This window comes from Salvelinus alpinus, chromosome 9 (assembly GCF_045679555.1).
Source record: "Salvelinus alpinus chromosome 9, SLU_Salpinus.1, whole genome shotgun sequence".
Classification (NCBI taxonomy): Eukaryota; Metazoa; Chordata; class Actinopteri; order Salmoniformes; family Salmonidae; genus Salvelinus; species Salvelinus alpinus.
Window position 1 is genome coordinate 60,841,416 of NC_092094.1, and position 27,246 is coordinate 60,868,661.

The 27,246-nt window shown below is 41.6% G+C and overlaps 1 protein-coding gene across 4 annotated transcripts in view; it reads right to left on the reverse strand.

Annotated features, from left to right (window-relative positions):
- Positions 1–27,246, reverse strand: part of LOC139530433 (uncharacterized) — a 102,785-nt gene that overhangs the window by 31,814 nt on the left and 43,725 nt on the right. For 3 of the 4 annotated variants that reach the window (XR_011666030.1, XM_071326841.1, XM_071326842.1), the window contains 6 exons: positions 20,885–20,970; positions 20,621–20,660; positions 20,474–20,554; positions 19,974–20,081; positions 19,284–19,393; positions 5,092–5,140 (listed from right to left, as the gene is read on the reverse strand). Coding sequence is in view for 3 of the 4 variants with exons in the window: in XM_071326841.1 (XP_071182942.1) it covers positions 5,092–5,140; positions 19,284–19,393; positions 19,974–20,081; positions 20,474–20,554; positions 20,621–20,660; positions 20,885–20,970 (474 nt within the window). In the remaining variant the exon portion in view is untranslated. Of the gene's footprint in view, positions 1–5,091; positions 5,141–19,283; positions 19,394–19,973; positions 20,082–20,473; positions 20,555–20,620; positions 20,661–20,884; positions 20,971–27,246 lie in introns of those variants that run through there. The other variant, XM_071326843.1, reaches the window with a different exon arrangement.

Genomic DNA, 27,246 nt, shown 5'->3' on the forward strand with positions numbered 1-27,246 from the left:
TTTTGACATGCGTTTTTCTGGATTTTTTTGTTGATATTCTGTCTCTCACTGTTCAAATAAACCTACCATTAAAATTATAGACTGATCATTTCTTTGTCAGTGGGCAAACGTACAAAATCAGCAGGGGATCAAATACTTTTTTCCCTCACTGTACCTTGGCTTCTTACTGCATTCGCGTAACAGGCAGTCTCCTCGTGGAGTGCAATGTAATCAGGTGGTTAGAACGTTGGACTAGTTAACTGTAAGGTTGCAAGATTGGATCCCCCGAGCTGACAAGGTGAAAATCTGTCGTTCTTCCCCTGAACAAGGCAGTTAACCCACCGTTCCTAGGCCGTCATTGAAAATAAGAATGTGTTCTTAACTGACTTGCCTAGTTAAATAAAGGTATTAAAAAAATAATAAAAATAAATTTAAAAAAAAATCGGCGCCCAAAAATACCGATTTCCGATTGTTATGAAAACTTGAAATCGGCCCTAATTAATCGGCCATTCCGATTAATCGGTCGACCTCTAATTGTGATATGTGTAATGCTGATTTCATTTTTGTTTCGATACAAATCTCACCAGATTGGGGCCTGCTGGATTGTTGGGATTTTCCTCGATGGGTTAGAGTTCTAACTCCCTGATCTGGTAACTCTTCGGAGAGGTCGCCAGTAAAATGGTGGGAAAAATGGACCAGAGAGACTGCTGGTGGCGCCTCAGGTGAGAGACTTGTGTACGTGGGAAAAATTGATTAATTAATTAGGATATTGAAATAGGGACATTAAATGTGACAGGCAAAGAGTTACATATTTGCCGTTGGGAAGATGAGCTGTAATGCTATCTGAAGAAGAACCAATGAAGACATGCTAGGATAGGTGCCGGGAGAAGGAGGGGTAGTCAACCGTGCCCGTAACTGTTCAGTGGGGGTGACAGGTTTATTGAGGAAGGTCTACACACTGCGAAATGTATAGCAATTCTGACTAAGAATGCATAGGACAAATGCGGGTTGTAATGAGCAGAGTTATTACCAGCAATAAAAGTTCCCATTTGTAAATGTACATTCTAACCGTGATAATGTCACGGTGGAATCGTACTACACCGGTTCCGATGCTCGTCAGATGTGGCAGGGCTTGCAAACTATTACAGAGGAAAGCACAGCCGAGAGCTGCCCAGTAACACGAACCTACTAAACGAGCTACATAACTTCTATGCTCGCTTCGATGTAAGTAATACTGAAACATGCATGAGAGCCTCAGCTATTCCGGACGACTGTGTGATCACGCTCTCTGCAGCAGATGTGAGTAAGACCTTTAAACAGGTCAACATACACAAGGCCGCAGGGCCAGACAGGGCCAGGACGTGTACTCCAAGCATGCGCTGACCAACTGCCAAGTGTCTCCACAGACATTTTCAACCTCTCCCTGTCGGAGTCTGTAATACCAACATGTTTCAAGCAGACCACGATAGTCCCTGTGCCCAAGAACACCTGCCTAAATGACTAACGATCCTAAAAATTGCCAAAGACTCCAGCCACCCTAGTTAGAGACTGTTCTCTCTGCTACTGCACGGCAAGTGGTACCGGACCGCCAAGTCTAGGTCCAAGAGGCTTCTAAACAGCTTTCTACCCCCAAGCCATAAGAAAGTGAGGTTCAAAGGCATTTGCACGGTGACAATTTTGCTGTTTTGGCTCTTTACTCCATCCAGCACTTTGGATTTCAAATTATCCAATTACTGTGTACATAATCCCCCCCATTTTAGGGAACAAAAAGTATTTGGACAAATTCACTTGTGTATTAAAGTAGTCAAAAGTTCAGTATTTGGTTCCATATTTCTAGCACACAATGACTACATCAAGCTTGTGATTCTACAAACTTGTTATGTGCATGAGGTAGTCACCTGGAATGCATTTCAATTAACAGGTGCGCCTTGTTAAAAACATATGTGGAATTTCTTTCCTACTTAATGCGTTTGAGCTAATCAGTTGTGTTGTGACAAGGTAGGGGTGGTATACAGAAGATACTAAAAGACCAAGTCCATATTATGACAAGAACATCTCAAATAAGCAGCGATAAATGACAGTCCATCATTGTTATAAGACACGAAGGTCAGTTAGCACGAAAAATGTTAAGAACTTTTGAAGTTTTCAAGTGCAGTCGTAAAAACCAAGTGCTATGATGAAACTAGCTCTCATGAGGACTGCCACAGGAATGGAAGACCCAGAGTTACCTTTGCTGTTACCAGCCTCAGAAATGGCAGCCCAAATAAATGCTTCAGAGTTCAAGTAACAGACACATCAACTGTTCTGAGGAGACTGTGTGAATCAGACCTTCAAGGTTGAATTGTTGCAACAAAAAAAACACTACTAAAGGACACAAATAAGAAAAAGAGACTTGCTTGGGCCAAGAAACATGAGCAATGGACATTACACCGGTGGAAAATGGTCCTTTGGTCGGAGTCCAAATTTGAGATTTTTTGTTCCAACCGCTGTGTCTTTATGAGCTGCGGTGTGGGTGCACGGATGATCTCCGCATGTGTATTTCCCACCGTAAAGCATGGAGGAGGAGGTGTGATGGTGTGGGGGTGCTTTGCTGGTGACACTGTCTGTGATGTATTTATAATTCAAGGCACACTTAACCAGCATGGCTACCACAGCATTCTGCCGCAATAGACCATCCCATCTGGTTTGGGCTTAGCGGGCCTATCATTTGTTTTTGAACAGGACAATGACCCAATACACCTCCAGGCTGTGTAAGGGCTATTTTACCAAGAAGGAGAGTGATGGAGCACCTCAACCAAATTGAGATGGTTGGGGATGAGTCGGGCCGCAGAGTGAAGGAAAAGCGGCCAACAAATGCTCAGCATATGTGGGAACTCCTTCAAGACTGAAGGAAAAGCATTCCAGGTGAAGCTGGTTGAGAGAATGCCAAGATTGTGCAAAGCGGTCATCAAGGCAAAGGGTGGCTATTTGAAGCATCTCAAATATGAAATATATTGTTATTTGTTTAACACTTTTTTGGTTACTACATGATTCCATATGTGTTATTTCGTAGTTTTGATGTCTTCACTATTATTCTACAATGTAGAAAATAGTAAAAATAAAGAAAAACCGTTGAATGAGTAGGTGTTCTAAAACTTTTGACTGGTAGTGTATATTATGATCAAATAGCCACAGTAGTCTACAAGGCCACTGTTAAAATTAACTTAAAGCGGGTACAGCCTCAGTGTTTACAGTAAAAGTCCGCTGGAAATTGCACAGAATTTTCACAACATTCAAGTTTGCGCTCAGCTGGCCTGAAGTTTGTTCTGTTCCGAAAAAACTTAGAGGGAACATTGCTTGGGGGTATGATCTTTGTGCCTCTAACTTTCTCACTCATCGGTTACCCAATATGGATTGAAATACCCCAAAATGAAAGCTGACAGTCTGCACTTTAATCCAAAGTGCTGAAGAACAGAGCTAAAACAACAAAAAATGGGTCACTGTCCAAATACTTTTGGACCTCACTATACAGTGCCTTCGGAAAGTATTCAGACACCTTGACCTTTTCCACATTTTGTTAAGTTACAGCCTTATTCTAAAATGGATTAAATAAAAAAAATCCTTGTCCAATCGACACAATACCCCATAATGACAAAGCTTACACAGGTTTTTAGAATTCTTTGCAAATGAAAAAAAACAAACAAACACATACCTTATTTAGTAAGTAAGTAAGTATTCAGACTCTTTGCTATGAGACACGAAATTGAGGTCAGGTGCATCCTATTTCCATTGATCATCCTTGAAATGTTTCTACAACTTGATTGGAGTCCACCTGTGGTAAATTCAATTGATTGGAAATTATTTGTGAAGGCACACACCGGTCTCTATAAGGTCCCACAGTTGACAGTGCATGTCAGAGCAAAAACCAAGACATGAGGTCAAATTAATTGTCCATAGAGCTCCGAGACAGGATTGTGTCGAGGCACAGATCTGGGGAAGGTACCAAAACATTTCTGCAACATTGAAGGTCTCTAAGAAAACAGTGACCGCCACCATCATTCTTAAATGGAAGAAGTTTGGAATCACCAAGACCCTTCCTAGAGCTGGCCGCCCGGCCAAACTGAGCAATCGGGGAAGAAGGGCCTTGGTAAGGGAGGTGACCAAGAACCTGATGGTCACTCTGACAGAGCTCCAGAGCTCCTCTGTGGAGATGGGAGAACCTTCCAGAAGGACAACCATCTCTGCAGCACTCCACCAATCAGGCCTTTATGGTCAGACAGAAGCCACTCCTCAGTAAAAGGCACGATAGCCCGCTTATTGTTTTCCAAAAGGCACCTAAAGCGCTCTGACCATGAGAAACAAGATTCTCTGGTCTGAAGAAACCAAGATTAAACTCTTTGGCCTGAATGCCAAGTATCATCTCTGGAGGAAACCTGCTACCATCCCTACGGTGAAGCATGGTGGTTGCAACATCATGTTGTGCAGATGTTTTTCAGCGGCAGAGACTGGGAGACTAGTCAGGATCGAGGCAAAGATGAACAGAGCAAAATACAGAAAGATCCTTGACAAAATCCTGCCCCTCAGACTGGGGGGGAAGGTTCACCTTCCAACAGGACAACAACCCTAAGCACACAGCAAAGACAATGCAGTAGTGGCTTCCCGACAAGTCTCTTAATGTCCTAGAGTGGCTCAGCCAGAGGCTGGACTTAAACCTGATCAAACATCTCTGGAGAGACCTGAAAATAGCTGTGCAGCAATGCTCCCCATCCAACCTGACAAAGCTTGAGAGGATCTGCAGAGAATGGGAGAAACAGGTGTGACAAGCTACCCAAGAAGACTCGAGACTGTAATCGCTGCCAAATGTGCTTCAACAAACTGAGTAAAGGATCTGAATACTTATGTAAATGTGATATGTTTAAAAACATTTTTTATTACTTTTCAAACATTTCTAAAAACCTGTTTTAGCTTTGTCAGTATGGTGTATGGTGTGTAGATTGATGAGGGGAAAAAACTATTTAATCAATTTTAGAATGAGGCTGTAACCTAACAAAATGTGGAAAAAGGGGTTTGAATATTTTCCGTTGACACTGTATGAGTATACGCAGACATGACATAGGTGCCACACACACTCACCGTGTTGTATACGGAGTAGGCCGCTAGCACATGGAACAGGGCCTGCTGCCTGTGAAGAGAGAAAGAACAACACTTACAACCAGCTCATTGACACCTTTCACACACAGTATAGTTGCCAGTTGTCAGAATGGTAACATAACACTCAAAAAAGGATGAATGAAGGCTCAAGTACACTGGCAATGAACTTCTGTGTGTGAAATATAACGTTCTTTGGAACTAAGCTTGTCTTTAACTATAATAGAAATCATAACCAAAGCAACTGAAGTGGAGAGATGGTGTCTCTTATTCAAAACGTGCATTTTCTCAAGACCGACCACACCAGGAACGATTACTCATGCATAAACCATCTCCCCCTCCCACCCACGTCCTCCTCCCCCTACATGATCTCCATTAATGAGGATGCATACCAAATGGGACCCTATTCCCCATTTATAGTACACTACATAGGGTAGAGGGTGCCATTTGGGAATAAGCTTTAGTCCCTCACAGGCAGATTTATATTGAAAACATCCATGAACTAGAGTGAAAAGACGTTGGCAGCGACCGCCAGTCTCTGAAACACAGGGATGTATTCTAACTGTGTACTGTACTTTGTATCCATGTGGATGTCAAGGACATTCCTCTCTTTTCCTCTAAGTACTAAACTCCTGCTGGTATCGACTACTGCCCTGACCCTGTGCATCAAATCAATGATAAAGTGTTAAAGGTCAACTGCCCTCGAAAACGGCCTATGTGGAATTGATATGAGTCAGAAACATTTATTCTCGTGTCAAAATTGGGTAACTAGGATAATTTTGCTTATTAATTCCGTCTCATCCAAAACACAGTTTTGTAAGTTAGTTCGTCACGACTTACGGGAGGTTTGGTTTGGGCTTAATTACATGCCCACCTTTGCCAATGATACCCAATTGCCCAGAGACAAAAAAACATTGATCCGCCCCCAGCTGCTATGTGGACATTTGTAGTCAAGTCTACATAGGGGAGCGACACATGTTAAGTTCATGTTTTAAGTATCCCTATATTTCTGTTATTATGCTGCTATCAGTCTGTTATTAGTACACCTGCGTGGCAGTCTCCATGGGAGATGGACCAGGCTGAGCGTGATGGCAACTATGTACTGTGGAAATACGGGGAAGTAAAATAGGTTCAACTGGAACCTAGTCGATGTGCCAATTTTGAGTTCACATTGGTGGCAGAGAATGGGGTAATATCTACAATGTGCCACCTCGCTTCAACTAGAAGAGGTCATGGAATCTGGCCACGGGTTACTTATCTGGACGAGAAAAAGCAAACACTTGCGGTGGTATTATCGCCGGAGGGAAGAGCGAGAGATACAGCACTAGAAATAGCCGTTGAGGATTTGAACAAGGATGACAGTATGGGAGCTTATCAGAGCACTGGATTCTGTGTTTCGTAAAGAAGAGAAAGACCGTGCCTACGAGGCATATTCAAACTCTGACAGTGTTAGAGACATTTTTGGTTGCAATGACGGACTACATAATTGATTTTAAACAGAGGTGGTACAATAGGATGCGCAAGTACGACATGGTTCTCAAGTTGCTAGATACTGCCTGTCTGGATGGTAGGGAGAAACAGTCGACTGTTTGTACTGTGCTGACTTTTGCGTCAATGAAGTCGGCACAAAAAAGTATTTTGTGAAAATACGTCTGTCGCACCCATAACAAATGGAATGCAAGTGAGTGAGCGGCATATTACAATGAGCAGCAGAGAAAAGGCACCAACAAGTCACATTCTCAAGACAACCAGATGAGGGCGCCATTGCCCTGCACAAATCCACTGGACAGGTATGGAAGGATATCAAAAAGTGCTATTTGTCAAAGCACTTACCATTGTGTTAAAGACTGTCCTCATAAAAATGAACAAATTAAACATAGGAAAATGTAAACAAACATGGAGCAGCGTAACATTACACTGTTTTCAAACAAATCTGCATCTGATACTGAAATCTTTATAGTTGAATCCTTATGATCGGCTGTGATTGATACCTCATGTACACGCGTATTGAACTAAATATGAAAGTACAAAATATGATTGACATACCAATCAACCGCCGTTCATTCTCCAAGTGAGTCAAGATACAGGCAAAAAATTGTCAGACTAAGTGTCACATTGAAACAGAGGTGGCCCCTGTAGATATCCCCTTACTATTAAGCAAAGCTTTCCTCAAGAAGGCAGGGGCTGTACTAGACATAAAAAATTCAAGGCAGTGATTGTTTAAACAACCATTTACCCTTGAACTTAATACCTCAGGCCACTATTGTGTAAACATTTTAGACAAAGACATTTCACAGAGTCCATGTAAAAATGTGATTCTGATGGACACAGAGCACATGGAGATTCTGACAGTCGAAGAGAACATGACCACAGAGGAAAAACACAAATTGTTAAAACTTTAAACAGTTTGGACATGCTACACTTGACAGACGTCAGAAATTACTCAGTATTTCCATTCTACGGCAGATAGTTAACAGTTGTGAGACAGAAATACAGCAAACCTAAGCCCAGAACAGCTGTTGGTTTGCCACTGGCGTCCAAGTACAATGAAACAGTGGCTGTAGAGCTACATGAGCTAGGACCAAGTGTGTGGTACCTTCACATAAATCGACCACTTCACACGCTTCAGCGCTGGAAGCATTGTGAATACAAAGAAATCCAGTGAAATCGTCAAGCACTTCATTCTTTCCTGGATAAGTGTGCATGGCCCGCCCCAGACATTTTACAGTGACAATGGAGTTGATGGGTTCTGATTTCTTGACTTATACTTATTCCTTTCACTGAGGGAGAGAGGGTAATTTATAACGTTTACATTATGTCAGGAGACGTTACTGTTAGCTATCAGGGATCCAATGGGAGGAGGAAAGACAGTGTGGTACGAGTCAACATGACAGCAGTGAGTTGGGGAGGAGTGAGCACTTTGGGGCAGAGGTCAGGTCAGATGGAGTGAGAAAGAACAGGTATCACTAAGGTTCTGTCTAGCAACGGAGATGCATTGGCTGTTCAGATGTGTAGGAGGAGACTCAGCGTAGGAGAAAGGGTTAAATATCAGTGCTTGTGTGAATTTGTCTTTTGTCTTACGCAGCTGTATTGACCCAATGGGCGAATAAACTTGGTTTAAGCTTTACTAATCGTCCGTGAGTTTTACTAGGTTAATTTGGAACCTAACAGAGGAAAATTCAATAATGAAATAAGAGAAATGGCTGAGAAATTCAACATGGAAGACAAGACAACTGCTTCATTCAGTCCATGGAGCAATGGACTTCTGGAGAGACGTAATAAAACACCTCAGAGATCATGCTAAAAGTGAAGCAAGACAATGGATGTGACTGGAAAACAGCCCTAGATTGGCTTTTATGGCAAAAAACTCCACGCACAATGTACATGGCTACAGCCCATACCAACTAGTGTTCAAGCAGAACCCTAATCCTGCTCTCTTTCGGGTCAGTTTCAGTGTCCATATCATTGGATGTGACATCTGGTAGGTTTTGTCTGTTAATGTGTCCTTCTGTCATTTTCTGTAGGAGGCCATAGACATTAATTATCATCGCAATATTAGGTTAAAAGGTCTGCGAAACGACGTGTACAATGTCAACCATTACTCAACCACATCATAGATTGACTAATTTACTTGTGGAACGGCGCATACAGTGCAACATGAAATAGATGCATAATACACGATCTCAAGTCACAAGGCCGACTTCAAATGCCAACATCCATACGCAGCGCGTGACTTTCATGTTTGGGAAAGCTTTCATTTTTCGTAATAAAATTGCACCTTTATGATAAAGGATTGCATGCGTCTATCATCGCATTTGCAGACTAATGTAAAATAGGCTACTATGCCTAATATGATGAGTAGGCTAATAATATTACTCAATCACTGCAAGAGAAACACAGTTCTGAACAATGCATGCCTGAGCACGTAATGACTAGGTCTAATCAGAGACGTTTCTTCTCCTTTCTTTGCACAGGAAAAATGTGGCCTTTTATAAACACATTTCATGCAATTCTACCACACGTTATATGACTGGAGACATAAGCAAATCAGTAAATCAGTAAAAACAACCTGGTCTTGAATGTAACCATCTAATCTAGGCCTACGAAAAGGGGAGACACAAATTGTACAATATGACGACCATCAAGCCTGGAGGGAATTATTGTCCGCCAAAAAACTTTCCAGTGATACTGATCCAATGATAAAGACAGTGAATATCCACACACTCACCGGGGATATGGCCGATGCGGTCCGCTGGTGCCAATAAGATACTGTTCGCTCAATTGGGAGAAGAGAATTTTGATAACTATAGACAGATGAGTCTTTTCTTTGTCTTCTCTTTTCAGCGACAGCACTTTGCTTTCTAAACTATGCTTTTCCTACGATTGTATTTTGAAAAATTACAATAGGCCTAGGCCTATTTACCTGCTTTTCATTGACCGCTGCAACTCAACAGTCAGCTATTTGGTAGGCTATTTGCCACACACGCTGCCCAAATTGTGTGCTTAAAACAATCCACAGCTCATTTTTAAAGAAGCTTCTGCGGCCAAATCATGCTCTCTCTGTTGTAGTATTTTCAAAGATTTTATTGATTTCTGTATAGGCACGAGTAATTACAATTGAAGTCAGAAGTTTACATACACTTAGGTTGAAGTCATTAAAACTCGTTTTTCAACCACTCCACAAATTTCTTGTTAACAAACTATAGTTTTGGCAAGTCGGTTAGGACATCTACTTTGTGCATGACACAATTTTTACAACAATTGTTTACACACAGATTATTTCACTTAATCACAATTCCAGTGGGTCAGAAGTTTACATACACTAAGTTGACTGTGCCTTTATACAGCTTGGAAAATTCCAGAAAATTATGTCATGGCTTTAGAAGCTTCTGATAGGCTAATTGACATAATTTGAGTCAATTGGAGGTGTACCTGTGGATGTATTTCAAGGCCTACCTTCAAACTCAGTGCCTCTTTGCTTGACATCATGGAAAAATCAAGAGATCAGCCAAGACCCCAGAAAAAAATTGTAGACCTCCACAAGTCTGGTTCATCCTTACGAGAAATTTCCAAACCCCTGAAGGTACCACATTCATCTGTACAAACAATTGAACGCAAGTATAAACACCATGAGACCATGCAGCCGTCACACCGCTCAGGAAGGAGATGCATTCAGTCTCCTAGAGATGAACGTACTTTGGTGCAAAAAGTGCAACTCAAACCATGAACAACAGCAAAGGACCTTGTGAAGATGCTGGAGGAAACAGGTACAAAAGTATCTATATCCACAGTAAAATGAGTCCTATATCAACATAAACTGAAAGGCCGCTCAGCAAGGAAGAAGCCCGGCTCCAAAACCGCCATAAAAAAGCCAGACTACGGTTTGCAACTGCACATGAGAACAAAGGTCGTACTTTTTGGAGAAATGTCCTCTGGTCTGACGAAACAAAAATAGAACTGTTTGGCCATAATGACCATCGTTATGTTTGGAGGAAAAAGGGCGAGGCTTGCAAGCCGAAGAACATCATCCCAACCGTGAAACACGGGGGTGGCAGCATCATGTTGTGGTGGTGCTTTGCTGCAGTAGGGACTGGTGCATTTCACAAAATAGATGGCATCATGAGGCAGGAAAATTATGTGGATATATTGAAGCAACATCTCAAGACATCAGTCAGGAAGGTAAAGCTTGGTCGCAAATGGGTCTTCCAAATGGACAATGACCCCAAGCATACTTCCAAAGTTGTGGAAAAATGGCTTAAGGACAACAAAGTCAAGGTATTGGAGTGGCCATCACAAAGCGCTGACCTCAATCCCATAGAAAATCTGTGGGCAGAACTGAAAAAGCGTGTGCGAGCACGGAGGCCTTCAAACCTGACTCAGTTACACTAGCTCTGTCAGAAGGAATAGGCCAAAATTCAGCCAACTTATTGTGGGAAGCTTGTGGAAGCAAACCCAAAACTTTTGACCCAAGTTAAACAATTTAAAGGCAATGCTACCAAATACTAATTGAGTGTATGTAAACTTCTGACCCACTGGGAACGTGATGAAAGAAATAAAAGCTGAAATAAATCATTCTCTATTATTCTGACATTTCACATTCCTAAAATAAAGTGGCGATCCTAACTGACCAAAAACAGGTTATTTTTACTAGGATTAAATGTTAGGAATTGTGAAAAGCTGAGTTTAAATGTATTTGGCTAAGGTGTATGTAAACTTCCGACTTCAACTGTATATAGGTAATTTTAGCACATTTAATTCAATTAACTTTAGGGGAAGCTTATCTTCCCCTAGATTATTGGACACGCCGCCTATGCCGACATAAATCTGAAATTAATCGGTGCAAAAAACAGCTGGCCGCGAGGCTCACAAGGCCGAGTTCAAATGCCAACTTCAAATTCAAAGCATCGGTGCACCGCCTAAACGGCAAAGTAAACTGTCTGGCACGGTCTCTGCTCTATGCAGAGAGAAAGGTGCGCAGGCTGGCAGCTTCTCTCCGAGCGATGTTCTGCATGGTCCTAAATCCAGCCAACCAATTCATTAAACAGCCGTTACATTTGAATTGGGATTGGAATGTGGTCAAGGCCCACTCTACAGACATCTGCTGCAACTTAATCTTTAGCGTGTCAGCTCTGCAGCACCAGGGATCGAAAAGGTATGGCACCGCACTCGCAACAGTCATGTATGACTGTTTAAACATGCTTAAACATACAGTAAAAGTCAAAAGTTTGGCCACACCTACTCATTCCAGTTTTTTTTTTTTTTTTTTACTATTTTCTACACTGTATAATAGTGAAGACATCACAACTATGAAATAACACCTACGGAATCATGTGTTAACCAAATCAAAATATATATTTGAGATTCTTCAAAGTAGCCACCCTTTGCACACTCTTGGCATTCTCTCAACCAGCTTCATGAGGTAGTCACCTGGAATGCATTCCAATTAACAGGTGTGCCTTGTTCAAAAATAATTTGTGGAATTTCTTTCCTTCTTAATGCGCTTGAGCCAATCAGCTGTGTTGTGACAAGGTAGGAGTGGTATACAGAAGATAGGCCTATTTGGTAAAAGCCAAGTCCATATTATGGCAAAAACAGATCAAATAAGCAAAGAGAAATGACAGTCCATCATTCCTATAAGACATGAAGGTCAGTCAACGTGGAACATTTGAAGAACTTTGAAAGTTTCTTCAAGTGCAATCGCAAAAACCATCATGCGCTATAATGAAACTGTCTCTCATGAGGACCACCACAGGAAAGACCCAGAGGTGCCTCTGCTACAGAGTTCATTAGTTACCAGCCTCAAAAACTGCAGCCCAAATAAATGCTTCACAGAGTTCAAGTAACAGACACATCTCAACATCAACTGTTCAGAGGAGACGGTGTGAAGCAGGCCTTCATGGTCAAATTGCTGACAAGAAAACCACTACTAAAGGACACCAATAATAATAAGAGACTTGCCTGGGCCAAGAAACACGGGCAATGGACATTATACCAGTGGAAATCTGTTCTTTGGTCTGATGAGTCCATTTTTATTTGTTTAACACTTTTTTGATTACTACATGATTCCATGTGTGTTAATTCATAGTTTTGATATCTTTAATATTCTACAATGTGTAAAAATAGTAAAAATAAAGATAAACCCTTCTGTGTAGAAGTGAGGATGGCAGAATGTGTACAATGTGTGTGTGCCTGGTATGAATGCAAGCCTCTGTGTGTGTGTGTGCCCACGTAGGTGTATTAGTGTAAGGTTTAATCTGTGTATGTGTGCAGGCATGTATTTTATGCCTGTGTGTGTGTGTGTGTGTGTGTCTGTTCGTGTTAGCACGTTTATGTGCTTGTGTGCCTATGCCTGTGTTTGTGTGGTGTATTTGTGTGTGTGTTTTAGCACGTGTATGTGCCTTTGTTTTTTGTTTTACTATCCTTGTGGGGACCAGGGTATGAGCATGCCCAATTTGACTGGAGTGCGGAGCGAGTTTCCCCAAAGGCTGGTCCGGCCTTCTTGCACGCTCCAATTTCGCCCCCAGTACCGCTCACTTCACAAGCTCAGGGCATGTCCGGACCAGCATGTATTTATAGGCTAGTTGTGTGCTGCTATAGCCCATTGCATTAGCTACTGTCATGGAGTTCACTCAATATTTTCATAAAGTTAGCTAAGTGTGTCATTGTAGCAAAGTATTTATAAACCAAAAATCTGATCTCTTAAAAGTTTGGTAAATTGTTGTGTTTCTTATCTATACAATAGGCTATCATTGATTTTGGACTAATAGGCCTGACATATTACCTCTTTCAAGGAGCTTTCTGTTTTCATAGGGTTATTTTGCCTAAAATCCTTTAGGCCTACCTATAGAATTAAAAAAACAACTCAGCATCCCTGCCCAGACTGGCAAGAGGGATCCGAAGGGTGTTTAGCATCCCCAGTGGCTCTGCAAGCGCGGAGAGGGTATTCTCTGCTGCTGGCCTGCTTTCCAGGCACCATCACATGAGTCTGAAGCCACAGACTGGCCAAACTCGTGTTTCCAAAAGTGAATTCAAAAGGCACTGAGCCCAACAAGACAATTTTTGTTTCATTTTGATTGAATTCTAAGTAATTCACAGCCTATATGCGCAATTTAGACTATAATGACTTAATACAACGATATGTTGTTTAAATGCTAAGCACTTAATATTTATGCCAGCCTAGTGGCGCACTTGCAAATGCTTCACAATTTTTATCTTTGTAGGCTATAGCCTTAAAGTAATTTAAATAATATGCGAATAATATAGCCTAAAAAATACATTTTCGTTCAATCTTAGGCTACCTGTCTGGCTCCTGACCTATTTAGTGTTCATATGCTGTTTAATATGACATAAAAGAATCATTAAAAATAATTGGGGAATCATCCAAAGTGATACGCTACTACGCCAAGTCTTTCCTGAGCCACCAGTCATAAGCTTTAAGAGATGTCCTACCCTAAATTACAAATTAGTCCACAGTTATCTTCCGGGTGACTCTCAAAACTTGGCTTGACCACAAACCCAAGGGCTCTTTTAAATGTAACCATTGCGGTAATATTGCACAGAAGAAGTATTTTGTTGACACAGCTTCCAAAATGGAGTATTACGTCAAGCATTTCATTAACTGTAAAACCACTCATGTCATCTATAGATTGGAATGTCCACAGTGCAAGGTGTTCTACATTGGACGGACAAAGAGACGTCTTCAAGACCGCTTAGCGGAACACAAGTACGCCATACGGGAGGCAATGAAGACTACCCCATGGCAAGGCACTACAAGTCCCTACACCATGGCAACCCTGCCTCCCTACAAGCTATGGGTATTGATCATATTCCGGCCTCTATTAGAAAAGGGGACCGTCTTAAACAGTTAAACCAAAGGGAAAGTTTTTGGATTTACAAACTACAGGCCACTAAATACCCTGGTTTAAATGAAGATATGGATTTCTCACCCTTCCTGTAGGATCGTGATGGGTCCATTTGCTGTCATCTAGTGGACATTTTGCTCAATTGCCCTCAGCTATGTTTAGACTGTTGTTGTTCATGTTTTGCTATGTTCTAGTGTACTATGGAATATATTGCTTTCTTATTCTTGACACTTCTCCTAGTCATATTTAAGTTTAGAACTACCTTTTAGTGTTCTGATACTTCTAGCTTGGAGTTGTATTTTTATGATAACATAGCTACAGTATTTCACCTTTTAATGTGTATAGTATTGCTTACTAGGTGTGTCCAATCAATTTTGTAACCACTCCCTCTTCCAATTAGGGCTAATTGGAAAAGCTGTTAAGAGGACATTGTATTCCCTTTTTTTGTGTACTCCCTGACAAAGGCCATGCAGCCAAAACGCATCGGTTTAAAAAAAACGTTGTTTCTATTGAACATGCCATACTAACAAAGGCATTTTAATTAATTATATGAAGAGTGCCTTGGTCCTCCTTTCTTTTTGATGACCAATTTACCCCTTTTTACCAAAGAGCACCTTCTGTCTACCAACATGTACTATTGTGTACATTAGTAGCGCTTCCCTTCCTCCTCTTTCTACTAGTTATGACATATAGCCTATTTGAAATGGTGAGTGCTTCTTTTCATGTTATTTATAAAAATACTTTATTCAAATCACATGGTTTGGTTTCAATACTTCACAACCAAATGGCAGGTCCAGGTAGTCACACAAATAGACGAGTGTTGGTTAAATGGTGATTTTAATGAATGGAGCGAATTTGGAGTCACATTTTTCTTTTTCTGTGAAGTTTTTAGCAGACCACTCACATACTCAAGTCCTCACAAGGATAGTAAAACAAATGGGAATTTTTGCCAGTCTCCATAAGGAAAAAGGCTATTTTAGGCTTATGCCTCGATCACACCGACAGCGTCATTACATTTTGGTAGACCAGAAGTACATTAATTTCCAACGGAACGCTGCGTTTGCCTTGCAGCATTGCGTTGCAGAGGCAGTTCCAGTGTGTTCTGTGTGGTGCATACGTTGGATTTATCGAACGTATGCGTCAAACTGAATGGGCAGACGGCTTAACACAAATGGTAGCAGAAGGTGAATGTTGAACTTTTGTTGCACACATATCCAGATTCTACGTACAAATTTGTGCAATGACGCCGTCGGTGTGATCGAGGCAATCGGGATTGGGTTTAGGGTTACAATTAGGGGCTTACGGTTAGGGTTTAGGGAAAATAGGATTTTGATGGGGACCAAACAATTGATTCCCAACAAGGATAGTAAAACAAACATGTGAGTGCGTATGAGTGTGTGTGTGTCAAGGTTAGGGGTCTGAGTTCAGACCTGTAGGAGACTTAGCGAAGTCAGACATGGACATGAGAGGCAGGGGAACCAAAACAGTTGGGGTTTTAGAGACACCAAACCAAACCACAGGCCGGAGCCAGTGAGACAAAGACAAAATATGAAAGCTAAGCTAACCTTGATCACTTACATAATGGGGTCAAAGGTTGGGGAAAAAGTTATGCAACAAGGCTCTAGGGATGGAACACTGGCTAGGGTTGTTATTGCGATTGGTCTGAATCTCAGAGATTCATTAAAGAATGTTTAATTGACAATACTTTGCCCCGACAAGAAAGAGCCATTTGAAAATGTTTCCCTGTCGAGACGAAAAAAATTGGCGTTTTGAAAAGGACACAAGATCAAGTAGCTGAGCTGAACCCAGATCAGAAAAGTATTTTCCTGCATTGCATTATTCATCAGGAGGTGCTCTGTAAATGTGTTCTGAAAACGAGCCATGTTGTGGATACAGTCACTAAAGTGGTAAACTTCATAAGAGCAAAATCTTTAAACGACAGGCAGTTTGTTTCACTGTTGGAAGAGACAGAGTCGGGTCATGCAGATCTCCTCTACCACACAAACGTGAGATGGGTGAGTTTGGGAAAGGTGCTTAAAAAGGGTGTGGGACCAGAAGTCGGAGATTGCGGAGTTTCTGCAAATGAAAGGAAAATTTCCCTCAACTGCAACATAAAGAATGGTTGGCTGATTTTGCCTTCACCATGGACATCATGGCCCTCAGGAATAAATTCCAAACTACAAGGGAAGGGCCTTTTTGCACATCAGATGTACAGCATTGATGTACAGCCTTCAAGGGAAAATTACTCCTCCTGACCCGCCAAGTAGAAGCCAACAATCTCACCCACCTTCCGACACTACTAGTCTGTTCCCTATCAGATGACCAGTGGAAGTATACATTGCTGCTGCGTGCTTTGAACGGTAAGTTTTATCGTCGTTTTGAGAATTTCAAAGGGTTGGAAAATGAAATGCTGTTGGTTTCCTCTCCTTTCACTATCAATTCGGTTAACATCCCACTGACCTGCAACTTGAGCTTATCAATCTTCAGTCTGATGCAGTGATTGGAGAACTATGCATCTCTCGATGAACAAAATTTTCCAAAGATTAGGAGTCATGCTCAGAAGATGTTTGTACTGTTTGGGTCAACCTATGTATGTGAACAGACATTTTCCGTGATGAAATATAACAAGTCAAGGCACAGATCAACTCTTACTGACTCTCACCTCTCAGCAATCCTGTGCATAGCAACATCAGAAAATGTACCTGACTTCACTGCTCTAGTCAATGCCCATCAGAGACTGCACTCGTCACACTGATTGAGTATTTTAAATGTAATGTTTAGCTCTCTCTCTTTCTTGTGTTTTTGTGCATACCCGTTGACAAGAGTTCTGTCCGTGGGGCTGAATGCACAGAATACTCTTCCCTCTGTGTAGTCCATTGCATGTTTAATAATGAAAATACCTGCCAAAATGAGAACATGGATGTGGTTTATTTCTGTGCATGTTAAAAAAGTAAAATAAGTAGCATATCTGGATGTGATTTACAGTAGATATATCTGTCAACACAGTCATATACATGATGTATAATCCTGCAATCGCAATCACACTGCCCTAACCCATCTGGACAAGAGGAAAATCTATGTAAGAATGCTGTTCATCGACAGCATAGTACCCTCCAAACGCCATAGTACCCTCCAAACTCGTCATTAAGCTCGAGACCCTGGGTCTAGACCCCGCCCTGTGCAACTGGGTCCTGGACTTCCTGACGGGCCGCCCCCAGGTGGTGAGGGTAGGAAACAACATCTCCACCCCGCTGATCCTCAACATTGGGGCCCCACAAGGGTGCGTTCTCAGCCCTCTCCTGTACTCCCTGTTCACCCATGACTGCGTGGCCACGCACGCCTCCAACTCAATCATCAAGTTTGCAGACGACACTACAGTGGTAGGCTTGATTACCAACAACGACAAGACGGCCTACAGGGAGGAGGTGAGGGCCCTCGAAGTGTGGTGTCAGGAAAATAACCTCACACTCAATGTCAACAAAACAAAGGAGATGATCATGGACTTCAGGAAACAGCAGAGGGAGCAGCCCCCTATCCACATTGACGGGACAGTAGTGGAGAAGGTGGAAAGATTTAAGTTCCTTGGCGTACACATCACGGACAAACTGAAATGGTCCACCCACACAGATAGCGTGGTGAAGAAGGCACAGCAGTGCCTCTTCAACCTCAGGAGGCTGAAGAAATTTGGCTTGTCACCAAAAACACTCAAACCTTTAGAGATGCACAATCGAGAGCATCCTATCGGGCTGTATCACCGCCTGGTATGGCAACTGCTCCGCCCACAACCGTAAGGCTCTCCAGAAAGTAGTGAGGTCTGCACAACGCATCACTGGGGGCAAACTACCTGCTCTCCAGGTCACCTACACCACAGAATGTCACAGGAAGGCCAAAAAAGATCATCAAGGACAACAAACACCTGAGCCACTACCTGTTCCCCCCGCTATCATACAGAAGGCGAGTACAGTACAGGTGCATCAAAGCGGGGACCGAGAGACTGAAAAACAGCTTCTATCTCAAGGCCATCAGACTGTTTAACAGCCCTCACTAACATTGAGTGGCTGCTGCCAACATACTGACTCATCTCTAGCCACGTTAATAATGAAAAATTGGATGGAATAAATGTATCACTAGCCACTTTAAATAATGTTTACATACCCTACATTACTCATATGTATATACTGTATTCTATACCATCTACTGCATCTTGCCTATGCCGTTCGGCCATCCATATATTTGTATGTACATATTCTTATTCATTCCTTTACACTTGTGTGTATAAGGTAGTTGTTGTGAAATTGTTATATTACTTGTTGTGAAATTGTTATATTACTTGTTAGGTACTACTGCATGGTCGGAACTAGAAGCACAAGCATTTCGCTACCCTCGCATTAACATCTGCTAACCATGTGTATGTGACAAATACATTTTTATTTGATATGATTCTGGCCCGCGATGGCAAAATTATATTCTTATGTGGCCCTCCATGGAAAGTAATTGCCCAGGCCTGATGTGCCTGATGGTGTAGCAGTAGCAGGTGTCTCAGTTGACTCTGAAACAGCCCATGAACAACATCATTTGCATAATAATCAATAATTCCAAGGAATTTCACAGGTTTTTCCGAAATTCTGGTTGAAGGGTTTTCCCTGCTTATTCCCTCATGGTTCCGGTAATCTTCCAAGTGGAATTTCTGAAAAACCTGGAAACTTCCTGAGAAAGTTTCCAGAATCGTACAACCCTATTCATGATATACCAATAGCATGCTTTGTTACAGCCCTGGTTAGTGGCTTTAGGGTGATAACTATGAGTATGACGTACTTGACTCCAAAGCGTTCCATGAACATGATGTTGTTCCGGAAGGTTCTGTTGACATCCAGATCAATCTGTTTGATCTCTGTAGAGAAACTCCTGGCCTGCTCCTTCATAGTCTGGCCATAAAGGAACCAAGCAGAATAACATCAGTTACTGTATACCAGACCTGGGTTCAAATACATGTGTATTTGAGTATTCAGAAATAATGTGGCCCAAATCAACTACTCCTATTGGAACTTTCCTAAAAATACCATACTATTTGAAAGTATTTTCAAATACATTATTTCAAATACTAAACCAATACCAAACTGACCTGGGTTAAAAGCATGGGAGTGTACTTGAGTCAGTTTATACTTTCCAAGTGTATTTCCAAATACATTCTAAAATTCAATTACTTCTCTTTTCAAATAAATCCAAAACCTAAATACTTACTTCCAAATGTCTTTCAAAGTAATTGAAATACCCTATTATTATTTAAACCCAGGTCTGCTGTATACAAGGGGTAGCCAACTCTCCTCCAGGAGAGCTACCCTTCCGCAGAATCCCAAATCAACCCCTAGCCCCTACCCCTAGGCTCTTCTGTAGATCTGAAAGGATGTGGATAGGTGTGGAATATAGCAATATAACAAACAGTCCACCAAGCCTATAAGACCGCAAGATGAAGGGAGAAAGAGTTTAATTCTATAGTGTGCTCACCTCATACTTTCCAGAGTTCTCCTGCTTCACCTTCTCTACATCCAGTAGCAGAGCCCAGGCCTGGCCTCTCAACTGGAGGGGGATTCCCTTGTACACACGCTTCACCATCTATAGATGGGCAGAGAGAGACCAAAGAAACAGAGAGACCAGAGAAAGAGAGAGGAAGAGCTATAAAGACTGCCTTAAACATGCTTCACCTTCTAAAGAGACCAGACTGAAGGCCCAGAAAGAGAAAGACCAGAGAGAGTAGATATCAGTAGAGATGGTGTGATCAATAAAGAGGAGGTTCCCCTAGTACACTATCTCTACCATCTAAAGAAAGACACAAGGGCTAAAAGAGGAAAAAGGAAAACTACAACTAATGATTCCCCCTCCATCCCAAAAATTATAAGACTGGAGATTGAAGTGAGATTGAAAAAGGGAAGCAAAGAACAAATTAGAGAGAGAGAGGAGAGAGGGCTGAGGAGGTGTTTGTGGTGCGTATAGTCAGCACTGGTCACCTTGTCGCTGTTCCTGTACTTGTCCCACTTCTTGACCATCTTCAGCCATTTCTCCACCCGCTCTATCTCCTGATGCTTTTGCTGAAGGGAAGACAGAAGAAATAAACAAATCAATCAATCAACCCAAAGGTGATCAGCAGTACATACCTTCTCTTCAATTGCACTCGGAGTCGGCAGCTCCTCTTCGCTGAGGAGAAAGACACAAACAAAAGGTGAGTCAGTGGATAATGGTGCGTTCATTACAGCGGTTTAAGGCTTCCCTTCTCTTCTCCTCCCATGTGCATGTTGTGTGTGTGTACTCTAAACCCAGTACTCTGCTAAGGTTGAAGCCTTAAACCTAGGCACATGGTTGGGGTGAACCCTGGCTCCAGAAGAGAGGTGAACACTCTCGGAGCTGTCATGTTAACTTACTGCAGGAAGCCGTGTCGGTCTGTGACCTTATAGATGCTGTAGTCAGTATCCTCCCAGGGGTCGATGTGGACACCCTCCTGCCTGCCCTGAAAACACACAAAAATTATATATATTTTTTATTAAAGCCTCAAATCACAGACTAAAAGGACAATACAGCAGGATCAGTTAAATTCAACGTGTATTTAATTATAGTACCCATACAGCAGTACAAACGCATGCACGCACACAAGAAAGTAGTCATATAATTTGGGATTTTTGTATCATATTGTACAACCGCTGATTAAACTAACACTGTAAAAGTGTAACAAAACGGGTGGGGAGGCACGCCCTGCTCAAATCGAATCGCAATCTGCACCGCTCGTTCATGTTGTCAACAATGCAGCATGATGCATTGTTCAGAAACATACATCTCTTTTCCATTAAATATACAGTTGAAGTCGGAAGTTTACATACACTTAGGTTAGAGTCATTAAAACTAGTTTTTCAACCACTCCACAAATTTCTTGTTAACAAACTATAGTTTTGGCAAGTCGGTTAGAACATCTACTTTGTGCATGACACAAGTACATTATCCTAAAATTATTTACAGACAGATTATTTCACTTATAATTCACTGTATCACAATTCCAGTGGGTCAGAAGTTTACATACACGAAGTTGACTGTGCCTGTAAACAGCTCGGAAAATTCCAGAAAATGATGTCATGGCTGTAGAAGCTTCTGATAGGCTAATTGACATCATTTGAGTCAATTGGAGGTGTACCTTGGATGTATTTCAAGGCCTACCTTCAAACTCAGTGCCTCTTTGCTTGATATCATGGGAAATTCAAACGAAATCAGCCAAGACCTCAGAAAAAAATTGTAGACCTCCACAAATCTGGTTCATCCTTGGGAGCAATTTCCAAATGCCTGAAGGTACCACGTTCATCTGTACAAACAATAGTACGCAAGTATAAACACCATAGGACCACGCAGCCGCCATCCCGCTCAGGAAGGAGACACGTTCTGTCTCCTAGAGATGAACGTACTTTGGTGCGAAAAGTGCAAATCAATCCCAGAACAACAGCAAGGACCCTGGAGGAAACAGGGACAAAAGTATCTATATCCACAGTAAAACGAGTCCTATATCGACAACCTGAAAGGCCGCTCAGCAAGGAAGAAGCCACGGCTCCAAAACCACCATAAAAAAGCCAGACTACGGTTTGCAACTGCACATGGGGACAAAGATCGTACTTTTTTGGAGAAATGTCCTCTGGTCTGATGAAACAAAAATAGAACTGTTTGGCCATAATGACCATCGTTATGTTTGGAGGAAAAAGGGGGAGGCTTGCAAGCCGAAGAACACCATCCCAACCGTGAAGCACAGGGGTGGCAGCATCATGTTGTGGGGGTGCTTTGCTGCAGGAGGGACTGGTGCACTTCACAAAATAGATGGCATCATGAGGGGAAATGATGTGATTGACAAAATTATTGACAAACTGGATAAGCTTGCTAGCTAGCAGAGAGAGAGAGGCTATGACACTAGCTAAGTTAGCTGGTCAAAAACATTGCAGGCAGTGTAGGCTTACAGTGGTTGCTCCACTAAGAATTTTGTGATTATGCTGCGGGATTTAGAGGTAATTTGTGGTTTAGTACGGTACCCTGCATCACCACTTCATTGCTCCAGAGGCCAGGGGGAGTTAGAGCACTGATTTTGCCTTTGGGTCCTACTGTGTCTGACAATGAATGGGCAACATAAACCTAAATAGAAACTGATAATTGTGCATGACTTACTAAAACTGTTACACTGTTTTTTATTCTATTACTTTGCTCTTACTGTAGTATTGCAGCCTACTCCCGACCAGTCACGTTGTACAGCGCCCGAGTGGCGCGCCGGTTTAAGACACTGCATAGCAGTGCAAGCTGTGTTGCTACAGATGCTGGTTCAATACCCATGCCGCCCTCGACAGATACCCATGAGATGATTGTAGGTTTTTTGGTTTCTCTCCCTCTAAAAACATAAATAATACTAAATAACAAACTGGCTTTATTTCCAAATTAGTAACAATGTCTCACCCTATGTTCAAGAACAGCCTTTTTCCTCGCTCATTTTACGTTATTTGAAAACGAAATCTCTAAAATAGTAATTTTTTAAACAAAGCAATTATTATTAATTTTGAATTATATAAAAGCCCCTTGGATATTCTCAGATATTTTATTAACCCTGTTATTAGCAGGACGTCATATTGGTGATGGCTCCCGAGTGGCTCACAATGGTATTGCCTTGCAGCTCTCCAGCTGTATCCACTGAAAGCGTGCGAGGTTCAAGGCATGAGAGCAGAGGGAACGAGATGGGCCGCAGGATGACCTAGCCCATGGGGAAGGGAGGACGAGAAGGGGGGTGGGGGTGGACTTTAAGGGGCATTGCACTAATAATGGCGCTGACTAGGGAAACGTTCCCACTGTTCTTAGTGTCAGTCTGCACGTTCAAATGAAAACTATGTAACTAGTAATGTTATGCTTTCGTTAATAAAGTAATGATAAAAATACTCTTGCAAAATGCCGATGTTTATTTAATTATAGATCCATAACGAATTACTACGGGAATAAATATCACTGAATTACAGAAATATCCTCCAATCCCCTATATGTAATTATTAGCGGAGAGTCACGTCATACTTTTCGATACACTGTTGGCCTACCGTAGGCGACATGAGTCTCACTAGTGTTGAGTAATGTGCTGTTAAAAATGGTGTAGATCTTATTTTTTTAAAGAGCATATTGAAGTTCCATCCTAACGGAAACCCAGAGGGGTTTCGTGGAATAGAAACACCATAATATCAAATTAATTAAGCAAGATTTCTTAAATTCAGTCCCATATACTATGTTATTACAAAAAAAGGTTTTACATTCTTTAGTACAGCCACTATTGAAGGCTATCAAATGCTTCTCAAAGATTCCCTCTGGTGTTCAAACTAGCACTAACTAGCATTATTGGTACCAGTGGTTCACACTTAAATAACTTGTGACAGAATTCTGCGGCACCATGCCAGATCCGCCGCAGTACGCTGCAACTTTTAAAGGACGAACCACTGTACTTGTAACGTTTCTAGTATACAGGTAGAAACCTTATGATAAATGTTAAATAGCTAGATATATCTATAAATGTTAGTTAGACAATTTATACAAAATACATAGCTAGATCAGTTAGGCATAGTGTATAGCTAGCTATATTAGCGGTTTACCACATTGAACTTACCCGGTTTATCTCCTTCACTGCTGACACTCATGATGTAACTTTACAGGGTAGGTCGGTAGGAAACCGAAGTTACAGGCATTTCATGCCCACCACAGAACTTGGTTTCAGACAGTCTCATTCCGAATCCTGCTTCCACTGGTTATAGATATTGAAATCCTCTGGGGTTATCCAGTAAACACACCTGCGGTTTCCCTTACTCAAATGAGATTCCTTCAAACGGAAAAAACAGTCCCACTTCAAAGCTAGCTTCTCCTTGTGGGTATTACTGCACCCAGCAACACCACACCTCCTTGGCATATTTAGCTTTTAAAAAACCTACTAGGTCTGAAATGAAAACTAGCTACTACTACAACACTCAATAGCTCGCTCGACTAACAGTACCAAACGCACAGGAGAAGAGCAGATGCAGTTTTTCGCATGAATTTATATGATGTCTTCATCGTGGATGTACATAGAAGCTCACCAGCGCCAATACTTGGTTTGGAATGTAACGTCAGCCAGCTTGAACTAGCTAAGTAGCATTAGTTCTCCATATGACATTGAGAAATATTGCAATGTGGGTAGTTCCCGAAGATATCCGGAAATAAGTTAATATGTAAAAACACAAAACATATGTTTGTAGTTATAGGTAACCAGATCGTGACTACAACTAAGTCTTGGATCACACTGTGTTGTTACTTTGGTGTGTAAAAACGTATACTTCCTACTATGGCTGGGGCGGTCACTACATTTAGTTAATTAACAAACACATTCAGCATCTCCTGGCTTCCACTGATGCAGACCTTTGGAACAACTACATTTTTTAAAAAGTATAATAAATCCATGTAATACAGCCTACACCTTCACAATAAATGCATTATTTATTTTCGACAGGTCTAAAGAAACATGATATGAAGAACAGAATAGCATACTCTGAGGTCCTTATGTTAGGTCCTGATCTGGCCATGCTAAATGGCTGTGGGCTACACTAGTTCATTTGGCAGACAAGATTTGCTTACAATTCCATGGCATTATTTTAAAGTATGAAGAGGGAGTGTGCACATTTGGCTATTCAGCATTGAGCAGTTAACAAAGAAACAGGTACACCAATATGCTTAATTTAGTTATTAATATAGATGCAGTTCTACAAACATTGATTTTTAATAATTGCAAGGCTACATGATGATTTGAAAAAAGTGGCTTGAAAGGCATGAGCTCTGCTTAGTTTGTTGCGCAAGCAAAAACTGCAAAATTCACTGAAGCTGGAGACTCATATCTCCCTCACTAGCTTAAAGCACCAGACGTCAGAGCAGCTCAATGAGATCACTGCACCAGTACATAGCCAATCTGTAAATAGCCCATCCAAATACCTCATCACCATGTTATTTATTTTGCTCCTTTGCACCCCAGCACCGCTACTTGCACACTCATCTTCTGCACATCTATCACCCCAGTGTTTAATTTGCCATACTGTAATAATTTCACCACTATGGCCTATTTATTGCCTCACCCCCCTTATCCTACCTTATGTGCACACACTGTATATAGACGTTCTCTATTGTATTATTGACTGTATATTTGTTTATTCCATGTGTAACTCTGTGTTGTTGTTTGTGTCGCACTGCTTTGCTTTATCTTGACCAGGTCACAGTTGTAAATGAGAACTTGTTCTCAACTAGCCTACCTGGTTAAATAAAGGTTAAATAAATACAATTTTAAAAAGCTGTACAGACTTCATCAGTCTCTCATTCACAATTTGAGAAACACTTGCTAATGTCTCGAATTTCCCGGCGGCCTCCCCTTTTGTCTGGCCGTATAATGCACCCTAAAAAAACCATGCCTTGTGCGGACAGTGGCCTAACAAACAGCAAAAGCACTAGCCTATGTAAATCGACTATCCCCCATAGTACAAAAGTTGACCTATTATATGTGAGAGAAATAAATATTCCAAACATAGTCTGGGACAGTTGTGAGATGTGATAGATCCCAAATTAATAAAACCACTAGCATAAAAGAAAAAGAAAAATGCACAATGCGGCTGACGCAACAGATCACAACGCTTAGCTTAAAATGTTTATCAACTATTAGGCTATTTCTTCAGATTACAAGCGCAGCAATGCGCACATGGCAGTAGGCTATAAGCGCAAATGTTCCATTAGCAGGAAAACCCCATTATAAAAAGTGAACGCAAATGCGATTATGCATGCAATACTTTTATTATAAAAGTACATTTTTATGGTGAAAATTATCTTCCCCAAACTTGAAACTCACTCGCTGCTTATGTATGCCAGTTAGGCTCTAAACACCTTGTAAAGCGGATTAATGTGCTTAATTTTAAGAAGTTATTTGGCCACCTTCGTTGTGATACAAACCTTATCAAAACACATAGGCCTGTGGGCTAGGCTACATGAGGTGTGCGAATTTGATTAGAAAAAGTCCCCCCAAAAAAGGCATTGTTTCTTGCCTGACGCTGGGCATCATTCACAAGTGATAATATATAACTCAAGTGACAGACTAATATCGTCACCCATCAGACTAATCTTGATTTAATCGGGTTTTTACATACAGTGCCTTCGGAAAGTATTCAGACCCCTTGACTTTTTTCACATTTTGTTACAGCCTTATTCTAAAATTGATTTGTTTTTTACTCCTCAATCTACACATATTACCCATAATGACAAAGCAAAAACAGGTCTTCAGATTACTTTTTAAATACATTTGCAAAAATAATAGAAAAATCACATTTACATAAGTATTCAAATCCTTTACTCAGTACTTTGTTGAAGCACCTTTGGCAGCGATTGCAGCCTTGAGTCTTATTGAGTATGACGCTACAAGCTTGGCACACATGTATTTGGAGAGTTTCTCCCATTCTTCTCTGCAGATCCTCTCAAGCTCTGTCAGGTTGGATCGGGACCGTCGCTGCACAGCTATTTGCAGGTCTCTCCAGAGATGTTCTCCAGAGGTTCAATCTGGTTCAAGTCCGGGCTCTGGCTGGGCCACTCAAGGACATTCAGAAACTTGCCCCGAAGCCACTCATGCGTTGTATTGGCTGTTGTCCTGTTGGAAGGTGAACCTTCGCCCCAGTCTGAGCGCTCTGGAGCAGGTTTTCATCAAGGATCTCTGTACTTTGCGCCGTTCATCTTT